Source organism: Aphelocoma coerulescens (assembly GCF_041296385.1).
Source record: "Aphelocoma coerulescens isolate FSJ_1873_10779 chromosome Z unlocalized genomic scaffold, UR_Acoe_1.0 ChrZ, whole genome shotgun sequence".
Taxonomy (NCBI): domain Eukaryota; kingdom Metazoa; phylum Chordata; class Aves; order Passeriformes; family Corvidae; genus Aphelocoma; species Aphelocoma coerulescens.
This window is the reverse complement of record NW_027184085.1, coordinates 61,653,062-61,669,422: the sequence shown is the minus strand read 5'-3', so window position 1 is coordinate 61,669,422 and position 16,361 is coordinate 61,653,062. Positions and strand designations below refer to the sequence as shown.

The window sequence follows — 16,361 nt, the reverse complement described above, 5'->3', positions numbered from 1 at the left end:
GTCATCTACCTATAGTCTTCATAAAATATACTTAATAATAGCAAAAAATTAGGGGAGGAGCTGAAAACTTTCAGACACACAGAAGTTAGTGTAGGAAAGAAAGAGGCTGTCATAGCTGTGTGTCACCCTGCTATTAAAGGCTAAAATGCTGTTTATTATCATAGAGACATAGAATCATAGAATGGTCTGGGTTGGAAGGGACCTTAAAAACCATCTCTCTCCAACACTCCCTGACATATGCAAGTATGCCATTCACTAGATCAAGTTGCTCAGGACCCCATCCAGCCTGGCCTTCAACACACCCCAGTTGTGGGGCATCCACAGCTTCTCTGATCAACTTTTTCCAGTACTACACCACACTCTGAGTAAAAGATTTCTTCCTAATATCTAATCTAAAGCAGTTCTTTTCTAGTTTAAAACTTTTGCCTCTTGTTCTGTCACTGTCTGGCCATGTAAAATATCTGTCTCCCTCCTTTTTATAAGCTGCCTTAAGTCACTGGAAGGCCACAGTGAGATCTCCCCAGAACATTCTCTTCTCTTCTCTAAGTTGAGCAATCCCAATTCTCTCAACCTCTCTCATAGGAGAGGTGCTCCAACGCTCAGAGAATCTTTGTGATCCATACTGAATAGACTGTCACCTTAGAAAGTTGAACCCATCAATCTTATACTTTCAGGCTTCACATGATAAAAAACAGTATCACGGAAAACTTAAACCTACATAAAGAAAAACTGCTACTGAACACCACATCTATTTATTGTCATACCACTATTGTGAAGAGTGAGTTGAGAAAACTGAAGTCAAATGGATGGAGGATAACAAAGTGATTTGTGCATAAAAGTTTGAGGGAGAATGCAAAGAGAGTCATGCCTCCAAGAAGAACGAAAGGGTTAAAAGAGTCTGGTTTGAGAGAGCTCAGAATCCATTGTTGCTATCAACTGCTTTGCATTTTATAAAGCAGAGTGACATGCCTGATATTAAATATTTCCTTTGATGGAAGATTGCTGGGTTATGCAAAGCTGGAATATGGTGGTTTACAATGCTGCAGAGAGAGGGTGGGAAATATGAGGGCTTTGTCCTGATGCAGTGTGTTTATGGAGAAAAGGAAGCTTAACAAAACACAAGAGGTCAGGTAGGGATAAAATGGACTTTGTGCCCTTTACCAACTACTGCTTTTTTTGTCTTTAGAAATAGATCTCTTCTTCCATTCTTCACTTTCCTTTGGAACCAGAAAAATAATAAAGAATCCAAATTTCAGAGTTTCTTTAAGAAATCAGAATTTTCTAATGTGTTTGTATTATGCAGCCAAACTTGGTGCAGTAACAGCAGACTATTCCCCTTTAGCTCAAGAGGTGGAACCCCATGTTATTCAAGTCAGGAAATCAAAATTCCATCTTCTGCAACCAAAAGTCTTAGCCTTTCATAAAAGGTTTTGATTCGTACATTTGAAGTCCAGAAGGGTTCATTGTGACCTGCAGGCTAACATACAGCATAAAGTGTCAGTAAATAACTTGACATCAAGCCCCCATCTTCCTTGGCTCCAATTCAATACACATCTAAGTCAGTAGAACTCTTGAAATCAACTGCTTCTTCAAGTTACATACATAATAGACTTCATTCTATTCATCCATAGTTTGGTTTTATGACTTTATTAGACATCTCTGGTTTGGTTTTAGTTTCATCTTCTCTTTATGGATGTAAACTACTTTTCTCATTACTTCTGCTTCTAGCAGTAAAATTAGGATGAAAATGTTTTCTTTGAGCTTGGACATTACAGGATAAGACTGGTACGACTTAGAGAGTATAGCATGACAATTAAATAAATTTGACTAAGTTTGAAACCTTTCTTTCTAGGTTTTTGTGTAAATTCTATTTTTATGGGTAATCCCCATAGCATTGCCTCTCAATTAGTGCTATTCAGTTAGCAAAAAGAAGCAGTGTCTGTACTGCCTTAACTTTCTGTGTACCTCTGGGCTTTTGCATAAGTTTTATATTCTCAAGTAAACCTAATAAAGGTCAGTTTATCTACTCACAGATAGAGCTATGCAATAGGAAAAATAGAATTCCTTTTCTAAAATCTTTTCCTCATGTGACTGCACACAGTTTCTAAGATCAGTCGGACAAAATGAAACAAGGCAGTAAAGAACTAAACGGTTTTTTAATCCATGAATCAGATCCCCAGAGTGAGACTAAGGGAGCAATTTATCATTGATATTTTGGGGATGATGATTATGAAAAGTGTAGAGTAGACCCTCCTCAAACCCTCATTTACAGGTAACAATCAGCCTCATCAACAACCACTAACATCTAAGAACAGAAGATTTAAAACCCACCAAGAAAGAACTCCTTTCATCATGGAATCACCCTGTGAAACTCACTACCACAAATAAACCAAGAGCAGAATATTTAAGTTTTAATAAAACCAAAACAACTAAACAAACTCTGCAAATCAATGCAGAGTTCTTCCAGGATTCCCTTATGTACTTTAGGTAGAATAAGTAGTGTGTGAAGAGATTTATCTGATTTAAATGAAAAGTACAGACCATGAAGCAGCAGATTCTACTGACATACTGTGAGCTCACCAAAATGGGCAATGTTGCTAAGTTAGCAAAGGCCACAATGACAGCAGTAAATACAACATTATCTCTCTGTCAAATAGTTTGATTTTTTCTTTTAATGTGGGGAAATTTTTTTGGTGTTTTGTTTCTCAACTTCTGATTTCACTCTTTTAATGCTATTTCATGCTGAAACACCTTGGCAATTAAAAAACTGCATCAGCAAGGTCTATGTTTAAATAGTAGAGAGTACTTTTTGTGATAGGTCCTCTCCCAGGGCAGTCCTCATGGACTTGCTAGACAGGCTATATTCTATACTGCCAGACTCCTTTTCTTTCCTGAAGTTTGGCAAATCCTTTGTCTGGATCACAGCCAAACAGACCACCAGCCTGCTATCCTTCATTCTTACATTATTTCATTTTTTCTTTTGAATATACTTTAAAATACTCTTCTGAAATCTTTTCAGCAGCTCCTGTAAAAGTCGAAAAATACAATGTTCTTGAGCTATCTTCTAGAGTATCCTCAATTTTTCCTCAAATGTTGATAGGCTTACTACTTTAAGAACAAGGTCTTGTTCCAGGTATCAATTTCTAGTTATTTAGCCCAAAATTTCAGTATTTTAATACTAAGAACTTTGAAATGAAAAACTTTGTGCCCTCATTCAATTTTCTATTTTCAGTGACCTTTTTTAATTAACACTGAGTAAACGTTTACAATGAAGAAACCAATAAACAAAGGAACACAGGTTTGCACATTCAGGACTGTTGCTCTATGAGTACAGCAAACTGGGTGCAGGAGTATAATTGCCACCATAGTGAAGAGCCAGCAGAAAAGAGATTTTAGCCATTCTCATCAGGAAGGGAAGTAGAAATATACAGAAATGGGATCACAGAAAAATTAATACAACAGCATATCTCACTGTATTTTTTCTTTCCTTTTACTCCTGCTGTGCTCTCCAGTGATGCCTCTCAGAAGAGAAAGAGTTGAAAAAAGTGCTGAATGAGGAATGGGAGTTTCTCTCCCCCTCCACTGAGATAAGTGTGCCTAGCTCCATTTGCTCCCTTATACATCGCTCCCAGGGGCTGCTTCCCCTCAAAAGCACAAGAATGGACAAGTAGCAAGGGAATGCTAGGATGGCAGAGAAGTAGAAATATTTTTCTGAAGTGCTCCCTGTCTCTGGAGTCTACCAAAAGCCCCAGGTTGTATTAGATGCTTTGGAAAGTTGTAAATGACATTTCAGAGGAAGCGAGTGGGAGACAGACTGGAAAATCTCATCTCAGTTTTTGGTTCTGAGTTCTTGAAATTTTGGCACTGATCTTAAAAATATGGCTCAAAGCTGTCTGGGAAACAAGAATATGATCTTCTGGGAAGCATCAAGATTTTAGTTCTATATTGGAAATAAAACTTGTCTTTCTTGGAGGGTTATCAGCTTGGGGTTTGGGGCATTTCGGTTTTGCGGAAAGAAAAAAGTGGGGCAGATCTCACCTGTTATCACCTCTGTCCACCACTTTCACTTCTCCTCTGTCATTTTTGCTCCCTTTCTCCAGAAAACAGCTCATAAACTTAGGATATAACTAGATATGACTTCCTGGAAAGTTTTCATTTCATTCAGCCAGCATTTTCTCATTGCAGGAAGAAAGAATATCTGTCCAGCTCTAATTTGGCTGTCACAAGGGACTCATATTGAGTCTTGGTATTTCACAGTTATAAATGAAAACAAGTTTTTTGTAAGATAACTATGGTTTTATTATAAGAAAAAAAAGTAACGTCATTACCCTGATCCTGATTTCTTTTTGTCTTTTTTCTTCTTGTTGGCCTTTTCTTTTTTCCCTTTTTTATCAGCCTTTTTGTCCACTTTCTTCTCATTTTTACCCTTCCCACTTTTACCCCCTTTCTCATCTTCCTCTTCTTCATCATCTTCCTTGGATTTCTGATTTTCCTGGTTCTTTCTGGATTTTGCAGGTTCCATATCAGAATCACTGGCCTCATTTCCAGCTGCTCGTCCTCGTCTACGGTTTCTGTGCCTGCGATGCCCAGCTCTCCTTGTCCCGTCTTCATCATCCTCATCCTCCTCATCACCATGCCTATCTCTCCCTCTGGCACGTCCCCTTCTGGTTCTTGGTGTCGCTCTCTTCCTCCCTTTATTTGTGATTGATTAAAATAATTAAAAACACATGAGAGAATGAGAGTATGTCAGAAGGAGACCTTTCTTCCTCCTTCATTCTTATGAATAATCAGAAAGCATCTGTGTCTGGCCTCAAAATAACCCACATTACTGACCTGTTCCTTTGACAGTTTCTTCATTCTCAACTGCACTGCCTTCTTCATTGTCATCACTTCCATCTGTGAAATGAAAAGAAAGGCCAGTGCATGTGAAGAGTAGATCAATCATTAGGAATGCAGGGCTTTCAAGAAATTCTTGGCAATTACTGCTTTATATTTCTTTACAACATTTTACGAACCCAGCTTTTTGGAACATGGCAAATAGTTTTCAAGAGGTAAGATGAAGATAGAAAAAACAGTTACACTTTCCTTCAGCACTCAGATAAACAAACCTCAAAGGGATGCTGAGAAGAGCTCTTTCTCGTGGAAGAAATATATAGGAAAGAAGGATGCTAAAAATACCCTAAAATTTGGAGAAAAGGGATGAAAATGCTTCTCAGACAATTCTCTGAGATTTTCTTAAACATGAAAGATAAAACACTGGCTGAGATTAAAAAATACTGAAAGAATCATTTTCTGATTTGACTGACTGGAGGGCATGAAGATCCAGAGCTGCAGCATAGCTCCAGAATGCAGCTGCAGAAGAAAGAGAAGACCTACTTTGAGTTCCAGCAATCAAATCTCTAAGCACAGTGACAAAACTTGATCCAGCTCATTGTATGCTCTACCACAATCCTATTCTACCACTCTACCACATGAGATGATTTTAACATTGAAGGCTTTAGAGGAATAGTCTATTTATAGAAGATTGTAGTGGGTCTCCTTAGAAACATCTTTGATTTGGAGTGGATCTCTTGCTTAATTTTTCATTCTCCATAAGTTCAACAAGAGACAGTGTCTGCGCTACCCATCAATAAGTAGAAACTTATCCACTTCATTTGCCTGGTACACTTTGAAACTGCAGTCATGGATTTATAGAGAATAAATTAAAATACTCTCATATGTATTATATACATCATAATATCTAATTAATATCTAATTAATGTGCTCTTTGAATACATTGGTATGGACATATTACTTAATGGGTTGTTTCTGAAACTGCTAGTGATATTCCCTAGCAAAATTTCTTCAGAAGCAATATCTGAGAAGCCAGGTTCTAATGGGCTCTTTTAAGGTATCCTTGAACTTTTACACATGGGAAAGCACTTTAGATACATCAGTGGTATTTATAGAAATAGATGGTAGTAGGAAATTAAAGAGAAGTCTAAGAGAGATTACCATGAAACAGTAGAAGTAGGTAGCAGTCATTCCACACCTATATAATCTGCATGTTCCATGTATATATTGTCCAGCTTCCCCTCTGGATAGGTGATAGATGATGATCCATATAGTTGCATTTTTCGGCAAGAAACTGTAGGTATCTTCCTTTTTCATTCATCTCTAACATTTCTGAATTTTTCTTTATATTCTTTCTTCACACATTCCTTGGTTCCCCAATTTCTTTTAAAAATTTTACTAAGATGCTAATGACTCATTGAAAATTTATATACAAATTGGTTTATTTAGGGACTGCTTTAGCAAACTATGAAGGGCAACTTCTTGACTTTGCCTAGTATCAAAAAAATGAGTAAAAGATGTAAGGCTGCAAACAAGAAGGAATCCAGGGTCTTGTTTCACTATGTGCAGTTACAGGAAAAGAGTTATTAACTAGAATTTAAGTGGCATATTAAAACTGGGTCTAACTTCCCTATGCAAAACATTTAATTGTAATTAACACTTTCTACCATTTCTACAACATCTGCACCATGATTTTTAAGATTATGCAAAAATATTGTCATTTGATATCATCATTGAAATGTGGCAATAAGTGTTCCTTTGTTCTGCCTGGACACATACCTTCTGCTGCTGACAGTAACAGGATCTCCTTTGATAAAGACCATTGTGCTGCTAATGAAAGCTTGCAAAGATGAAGACAGACAGTTCTAAAGAGATACTTCACATGCCACACTAGGGCACTATTTCTTATCGAAACAAATGCTTTGGCTGATCTCCTATGGCCAAAGAGAAATGCCCAGAAAAGAAAAGTACGTTATGGGTTAGAGATTGGCCTCAGTGCAGAGTCTGATGAGCCCATACAACCAGCAAACAAATGGAAGTTTATCATATATACTGGACCATGCATTAGCAGTGAAGAATCTTGAGTCGACATCATATTGACATAACAATGACAGTGACAAGGGATTGTGAGACACAGAGACTTAAACAAGGTAGAAGATAGTTGTTGGAGTCTGTTTAATTCTAGTAGCATAAGGATAACAGATTCACTACACTAAAAATTTGAGATAAAATTCTAAGCTAATTTACAGATTTCAGACTGCTTGAAAAAAAAGCATGGAAAACACTGCTAGGGTGAGTATATCCGAATGTTAAGTTCTATGTGTTAAAGGTTTTTTTCATCTAAATTACCAGGTACATGAGTGATAAAGAATGATTTTTTAAAAAATAAAGAAAAAGCCTAAAATCAAACAGAAATAGCTATTGCCACAAAACAAACCTAGAAAGCATGACCAGTGATTACATGGAATTATGCAGCTGAAAATGGGTACTATAAACATGCCCAGCAAGAACTAGTGCAGCTTCAAAATTTGTGTCTGCAAAGATTTAAAATTGTATCTCCAAACTGAACTTCACATAGAGATAAGCTATGTTACTATGAAGACTGTTAGAGGTGTGTCCTTCTAATTCCAGTGTGTCTACAAAATAAGAGACCTCGTCCACGTCTTTGGCTAGGACATAGATGCATGCAGAGAGCTTTTTGCTGAAGCTCAAGGTAGAACTAAAAGTTACTGACTTGTGACAGCTGTGATAGCAGTTCATGTTGCTTAGAAGAGAAAAAAATCACTGAGGAGAGGGATTGGAAGATCTTTACCACCCCTGAGAATTGTCCTGAACCACATATGTGCATGGGTTCATGTAAGCTACACAGCCACCCCACACTGCATTCACACTACAGCTACCCCTGGCAACTTGCATTTCAGACAAGCTGTTTTAATAACTGTTTTTTGTGTCTGTTTTGCATTTATTAGTGAAAGACCAGTATTGATAGCTGGCTGGGTATTTGAGTAACAAGAGATAAACATTACCATATGTAACATTATTATTACCATCTTTAATAATGATGATGATGATGATTATTATTATTATTATTAAGCTATTTCAGGTCATAAACTCTGTGATACTTTTCAAAGAGGAAAGGAACAGGCTGGGCAGTTCACAATGCAGCAGTTCAGGTGCTTGCATGAAAGCCTGTCTCAATGAACTATCACAGAAGCATTTTAACAATACACAAATTATGCTTCGTGGTGACACTATATCTAAATGCAGTTTAGCAGTTAATTTAAATGTTCTGCTATAAACCACAACATAGAGAAACAGTAGAGTACATTCCTCAGGCACTGTATTGTTATCCTAAAGAAAGATGAAATGCATATTTTATGCTTTGGATTGTTGAAGTTAAATGGTAGTATTCATTGCAGGAACAAAATCTTCACTATATGGGAAAATCATATATTGAGGGAATATTTAAACAGATCGTGTGATCCCACTTATCGAAAGTTCAGTGAATCCTCCTGTAAAAATAACTAAGTATCACGAAAGCACTGTCTAGAATTACTAATTTTTCCAGAAGAGGGTTGATAGAACCCCTTATCTTCGCATCATTAATATTCATAGTCTAATAGCAGCATTTGACTCCGCTAACTTGAGTTAGCGTGACCCAGAGCAAAAGCTCAACTTCTACATCTTCCAGGATACATCATCTTGTCCTAATGACAAGATCTATATTTGCATATAGATCATTAAGTATATTTGAAGATACAGTCCATAAGTCCTTTTACTCTAGGAAATCCAATCACTTTCTTATTTTTTTTTTCACAGTTGTTTAAGGGAAACTTTCTCATCTTTCTAGATTAAGGGCAGTGATAGTGTAATCTAAGTAAGCTATCATTTTACCTGAAGTCTTATTTAGACTATAGCCATATATAAGACTACAAGACTTAAAGATGGTGTCCTGAATATGGGCTCAGACTAACCTGTAAGTCACAGCCACAAGGCAGAATATCAGACAGCTCAGGAGAGTGCTCCAAACATTGACATGTTGGCTGCTGAGGAAACTAAGGACAGAAAAAAATGCATAACACCATAGTCTTTGTTCTATGAGGTGTCTATTTAGTAGATCGTAAGGATTGTTTTATCCTTTCCTTGTTTTCCCAAGTTGTTCGTACACCTTCTATCAGAAGCTACTACCCAGATTTCATGCTTTGGATTTTTTAAAACTTATTCTATACTTACATAGTTTTCAGGATCTTTCACTGTGAGAGGGATAATAATTCTTGAAACTAATTCGTACAACATGGCCCATTCTTGTAATATCTGTGCTCCCACTATTGCTGTGTAAAGCTGACTGCTGCTAAGCAATTCTGCATTTTGGTGCTACAAAAAATTCAGTGGAATGCAAAGTAACCTGTATATCAAAAAATGCTGTCTGACTTTTTATATATGTCATAAAATAAATTTCTACTTTATTAATTAATTGTCAAGCCAATTAAATGGATCATCTACCAACAGAGCCTTGTAAGCAATTACTGTGTTTTCCTCTGAATTGGACCACATCTTTTCAGTGCTGGAAAGACATCAGCCTACATGGATAATAAACCAAGTATCCAACACAAGGAAATGTCAGAAATGCAAGATTGTATTAGACAATAAATGCCTGTTAAGTACTAGTCAAAAAGAGGGAAGAGTTTTGTAATATTCAGTTGTACATATCTACACACACTTCCAAATTATTCTTTCTGATCATTGAAACATGAGAGTATCTCACAACACTTCTGTAACAATAAATATCACTAGAAGTAACACCCTTCTGGTGAAAGACACCCGAAATCAAATATCAAGATATCACAGAAAGTCTGTTGTAAAAGTGAATTAGTGCAGACTTCAACATCCAAGATTTGAGACTGTAACACTAGAGACCCCATCCTCTTAGTCTCTTTCCAGACTTTGGAAAGAACACCTTAGCCCACCTTGGGCACAAAAGACGGGAGCTTGAAACACAGGAATCTCAAATGAAAATTACATTTATAGAGCAACCATAGCACTCAGTATTTGAGACCATGCGTTATTTTTCCTCTGTTTTTCCCAGTGTCACAAATTTTACTTCCAATGAACAAAAATAAAAATTACACAACTCAAAAAATGTACCCTGACCAGCAGTAGCTATGAATTTATAAAGTAAAATATAATTACTATTCAGCTACACAGAAACTGGCTAATATATTGCTTATTTTTCCCACTAAATTAGCAATATCATAAATACTAGAGTAAGCAGAATATTTATGCTGCAATGTCATAATGACACCAGGGTCTTGGAAGACTTACTAGTCTTAATGTACATGCTGTGCCCTGAAAGCCTATATGCCTGAAGAGTTTCCAGAAATTGTCTCAGGGGAAATGAGTTTTCCCTCTCTGTAGCAAAGAAAATTTGCCCACCTAGTTGTAACCCACTCAGTATTTGAAAACTGCACCTGGGCACCACAGGGAGCAAATGAAATCCATTCAATTCACATCCATAAATAGCTCATTTCTTCTCCATTGGTAAGAAAAAATTACTGATTTTCTACTGAAAGGACAGAGACCAATCTAACATAGGTCATGTTGACACTGTAGCTAGCATGGGGTACATCATCTGATTACATTCTCCTCTTCCCAGTTTCCTTCTGGGCTGTACTCACATATAGCAAGGTTTGAGCTGGCTCTCAGTTTGTGAGTCAGGACTTCTTCTAGGCTAATCTTCCCTTCAGGGATAAATAAGTTGTTTATTGCTTGATTTCCGTGCAAGTATTTTAGGCCAAATCTGATTTTATGGTTATAAAGCTTACAAAAGGTAGAGGAGGAAGACAACTGAGTGAGAAGCCCCCCAGAATTTCACCCCCTTCAGGGAGACATGCACAAAAATTTCCAGGCCTCTGTATCTTATTCCATCTCTGTGGATACACCTATGTTCCCCTACTTGTGCCTGACAAAGATCTACCTCGGAGTGTTTTGCCTTATCCAAGGCTAGAGAGATTACAAACTTGCAGGATCCATTGGTTACTGCAATAAAACAACAAGGAGACGTGACACTTGCATTTGGTCTCCATCATACAATGGTGTAGTGGTGGGCAATTTTTCACTTCTGTTGCAGTATTTACTGCAAGAATTAGGGTCAGAATACTAAGTGTTCAGTGCACTCTGAGAAGTCTGAGACTGCAGTAAACCATACCAATCTGGCCTTTTCTGGTTCTGAAATGGGTTTTATTTCGCTCGTTGTCATTCACTAATAATACTGTTAAAATGGGAAGAATACTTGATAATATGGAGAAAAGAGTTTATGTTCAAGTTACAAATGTTCTTAGTGAACCTGAAGTCAATTTTATTTCTTGCTATCTCATGAGAAGAAAGCTCTTTAATGGTTGATAACTAGAGCTGACCAGCTCATCATACATTCTTTTTATTATATTTAGAAGGTAATAGGCACTTTTCAACTGCTCCCTTTCCACTCTGAAGATTTTTGGCCTAGGTTGTCTTTTCCTGTATGAGATGCCAGGAACAATGAGTTCACATTCATGAACTCAGTATAATGAACCATACATCTTCTACTACTTTAGACTTAGCAGCAGGCATGTTATGACACAAGAAGAATCACCAAACCAAGAATGGTTTCACTGGTGATAAAGATATCAAAAAGCAAAAATGCATTATTTGAAAGTGTTGCAAGAATATTCCTCAGGACTATCAGCAGTGATGAAACAAACCCTCCTGGAAAGAAACTGCAACTAGATTAGTTCCTGAACTCTGCGCTGCACAACTCCAGCCCTTGGACCTTTTTAAGTTAGAAGTGGATTGAGAACTGCATTCTGAAAGTGTCTCATAGTTACTTGTAATGGAGTTTTCAAGTGTTCTGAAATCAGAATGCAGTCCTAAGTTTACTCACATGATTTCATCTCCAAATACACACATATCTGTCATTAAGATTGTTAGATTTTATTGTAAATTATATATACAAGATAAGTGTTCATTTAAAAAAAAAATTGTCAAAGAGTGATCATGATTCCGCAACAAAATTCTTTGCCTTCTCCAGGTAAAAAGTGTGCAGCATTGACTTGCCATGGGAATTATATCCTCTATAATTTGAATTAATAATAAAGTCACAGAATCACCATACAAATCAGCTATTTTCAAGTAAAAGGCAGATGTTCGTGGCAGACTTAGAACCCTTTTAGTCTTAGAATTTGTTCATTACAAATGCATATAAAAATATATATGTTTTAGGGTCATGCTCACAATGTTTCTTATGGAGATAAAAATTCTTTTGTAGCCATCAAGGATTTTGCCTATGCTGCATTAAATTCTGTGATTCTCTTATGTCAAAATGAGATCCATTAGCATATACTGCTTGAAAATTAAATTGGTCAGTAAAGGGTCTTGTAGCAAAAAAATCGGGGTGAAGAAAAATAACAGAGATCAGACAATAAAAGGAAAGAAAATAGGATGGACTTCTAAAATGAATGGTGTGTTATACTCTGTCAAAATGCTCAGCAGTCCCTTCTGCTATTTTCTATAGTAGTAGAACATATTTTATTATTATTGAGTGCTACAATTATGGATTAAAAATCTAGAAAGACCTGGTTTGTAGTACCAGCCCTGGTACTTAGCAAGAGCTAAAGAATAAGGCCCCTGGAAATTTTCTTCCATGCTGAAAATAAGAAATATCATGCTTGTTGCATACAACAGAGATCGTTGCTTTAGAAAGAGTAGTACTGCTCATGAGAGCTGAGAGCACTTCCCATATTAGACTTTCCTTGCACATTGCCAATACAAGCCATTAGCCATTATTATCCTACAAAAACCTTTCTTAGATCTAGAACAGTATAGTATCACTATGGAAATATTGTTAATCTTACTGTAAAGAAAGTTTGACGTTTCATACTAAATATTGAAAGCTGTAAGAAAAGGAGGCATTGTTTTTGTGCACCTTAGAGAAGCCACAAAATAGCACTGTTTTCCTAGTCTTTCCTACAAACCACATATAAATGTAAGACAACAGGGCTGTGGTCACAATCTTTTGATTTACTAATCAGTGGAAAGCCACACTACCATGCTACAGCTAGTCAATTCTGAATAAAACACATCACTGAACAAAAGATAATGAATTGTGCCTAACAAGATTTTATATTAAAAAGAAGTAGAAAAAATCAAAACTTGCACACTGTGGAGCTACACGCAGAAAATAAATATGTGCTTAAGTTGCATAATTATATTTGTAATTACCGTTTCCTTCTGTTGACTTGTCCTGTTTGGTCATTGTGATATTTCACAGGGCTGCTGCAGGTGCTGCCTATACAGGAGAGCGTCTGGAGGCTGAGTGGTTCAAGATGAAGCACACCACAATATCATCCTCTTTGTCACTGAACGGATGGTGCTGGTGAAGTTTCACTCACTGAAATATAAGAAGATACTAATTTCGTAAGTGATAAATCTTTCATGAATGTTTAGTTTACTATTTAGCTTTGGCATGCTAGGATTAAAAGAATCAAAGAAGTTTTTCACCTTCTTTATTATTATTGCTGAAAAAACTCTTCTGCAATGTACTTACTTATGACTAACACTAACGTTTAAGTGCTTAAGTGCCTTACTGAGGAAGGAGGTTGCACAATGTCCACATGAGTATGCTCTCATGCTGTATACCAACCTACAGGTCTGCATGTGGAGGAAGTTACGTAGATTAGTTTTCTGTCAGGAAAGTGAGTTTTTACCTATGACATGCTTAAATTTCATAGGTTTAATAGAACAGCCTGTCACGGATTTAAAAAATCTTAGCAAAATTAGCCAGATTCTGATATATCAGCTGGTTTACATTTGCATCTCCTTGCAGTTCTATTAGGACTCTTACTTCTGGATATTATGCCCTAAATTTACCAGTTTTACCCAGACTGGCCTTTTATTTAAATTAACAGTGAAAGAAAGACAAAATGTAGTTTACAAGACAAGTCAGGCTTGGAAGTAAAAATCTGGAAGAATATGTTACAAATAAAACAGCATGAAATGCAATTTTTGCATTAAGTATTTGTATTTAACTAGATGATTCCATCATAACTCCTTATCTGAAATTCTTTCAGTGTCATCCAGCTGAAAAAGGGTGTAAGCATCTGCAGAATAGCATACCTTCTCAGATGCTCCTCAGTGGTTTCTGGATCTTCTTACACACACAGCTATGAAAGCCATTTTTTTTCTTTGGAGCTGTCATTCAGGTGTCTGGAGGAAGTTTATCTGGAAACTAATCCAGTGATGCTAGCTACCTTACCTTTTCATTTTCAAACTTTAGCATTGGGCTGAGGTTTGTTTTGAAACATATGCCTATTTCTGTTAGAACATTAAAATCACATGTTTGAAATATTCCTGAAGAGATTAAGCTTGCCTTTACAATTATAAGAGTCCCTGTGCTATAAAACATGTTTTCTGAACTGGTATTATTTCCTTTTGCTGCATTCTTATATTAGTCATTGCATAACATCCTAGATCCTGTGTTTTTTTATACTTGGAAAAGATTTCTAATGCAAAATAAGAAATTTAAGAAAGCACTCGAATAATCTCTGAATATCCCTAGTTAGACTATGTTTTAAGTATTCAGAAAAGTAATAATCCTATTCTAAAAATTCATTTGGTAGACTTCTGTATTTCTTCAATAACAGAAAGAAGAACATCTTGGGAAGAATGATGAGCATGGATTCCCAAGCATTTTCAAAAAGAAACAGTCAAAAAATTCTAACAAGATATTTTGTACTTGCAGTCAAAACGGGACAATAGCACTAGTCCTATAAGCCTTCTTCAGAATTTAAAGTTAATAAAACTCATGTCTATTGGCCACATTGGAAAATATTTTACTGGATGTATGAAAAGGAAAGGGAAATATATTGAGGGCTGACTTACCAATCTTACCCTAAAAAAGGACAAAACTTGAAAATCAGAGCTGCAAAGGCAGTATTTAAAAAGATACATAAACAAAAGAATTAAAGTCATATACGCAGTCTGAATGCAGTCTGCGGGTAAACAGTTGCTATGAAATATGTCTCTTGCACATTCCATTTCATTTGTTTCTTAAGGTGTCCTGACCCAGTCAGCAGTCAGATTTCATAAAGCACTTTTATCAGAGTACGACTTGTTAGTGTTTCCAGTCTGGTTTGTAGTTTATATTTGTGGCTGTAGAGTCAAATGTTTCTCTAAGTTCCACTACTTGCTGCCCTCATCAATGTGCCACTGTGGGGCTGCACACTGGATCACTAATCAAAGTAAATAATCAATTTCTTAAGTCAGCTTAGTGCAGTGATCCCATCCACAGCACAGTCCACAAACAATTGTATTAGCACAGAGGAGCTAGTCAAATTTTGACATGATGTAGGAAAGGGCAGCCAGGGTCAGGAGACAGGAGACAGGAAGAGGCTGCAAACCTCTGAAGACAGACTTGTCACTGGAGCTAACACAGCAAGGAGATACGTGCTAGATTTCCCTTTACCCTGGGAGTTCAAATACTAATCAGAGATTGAGAACAGTCTTCATTAACACTAGGTTCTCTTTACAGCATACAAGGCTTGAAAGATAAAAAAACCAAAAACCCCCCAAAAAACCAAACCAAACCAAATAAACAAACTAAAACCCAAACAAACAAAAAGACCCCAAACAACTTTAACTTAGCTCTATACAATAACAATGAAACCAGAACAATGCAGAATGCTATTAATAAATAAAAAATTACAAAAATAGCCCTAGAGCAGACAGGTTTAGAGAATTGGCCTTAGTCCTGACTGAGTTTTTTGAAAACCGTGGAAGTTTCCATTGTTGGCAATTACATCACATTTTATTCCCTTTGTTCAAATCTGCATCTCTTTGTCAAAAACATTTAGTATATATTCTAAGAGCTGAAGCATGCATGGCAGGCAAAAGCTGAGGATGGAGATACACAATTATCTCTAATCCAGCTGAAAACCCATAATGAAGAAGTGGAAAGTACTGGTCTGCATACCAGTCTGCATACTGCTGAAGTGATAACCCATTTGATAGTCATCTGCCAAACAGATAAATCTACCCAGGCAAAAGAGCAATGACACCAAAGAATGACAACTTAAGTATGTTTTGTGCAAACATTAATGCCTCAGTAAATCTGCAAGTGTCGATTTTGCTTGTAAACGGCTTTTAAGTTACAGTGCCACAACCTTTGCACAAAGAACCACTGTAATTTCCTTCTTCACACTTCTACATAGCAGCTAAAAACACTTTGTACAACCACGAAATGCACTGAATGTTGATTTTTATATGTTTCAAGGTGAATTTTTCCTCTGTTTCTAAACTTAATCCAAAGCTTAGGGCAGTAAATTATTTTCTGACAGATTTGGCTAAAGGTTACTCTCTTCAGGACAGAATTTTAAAATGCCATTTTGTTTAGAGGCACACAAAATGTATATTCTGCCTGTTGAAGGACATGATAAAATCAGGGAGTTGTGGAAGTAGATAGGAAAACAATCTGAAGGCATGGCACTGTCACTGTGCTA

At 36.6% G+C, this 16,361-nt stretch overlaps 1 protein-coding gene across 1 annotated transcript in view; it reads right to left on the bottom strand.

The window, feature by feature from the left end:
- The window catches only part of TMC1 (transmembrane channel like 1), a 98,391-nt gene that overhangs the window by 45,614 nt on the left and 36,416 nt on the right, over positions 1–16,361 (bottom strand). Inside the window, exons 4-6 of the mRNA XM_069001782.1 lie at positions 13,087–13,255; positions 4,834–4,896; positions 4,329–4,692 (exon numbers count right to left, since the gene is read on the bottom strand). Coding sequence (XP_068857883.1) covers positions 4,329–4,692; positions 4,834–4,896; positions 13,087–13,120 — 461 coding nt within the window. The 5' untranslated portion in view covers positions 13,121–13,255. The remainder of the gene's footprint in view (positions 1–4,328; positions 4,693–4,833; positions 4,897–13,086; positions 13,256–16,361) is intronic.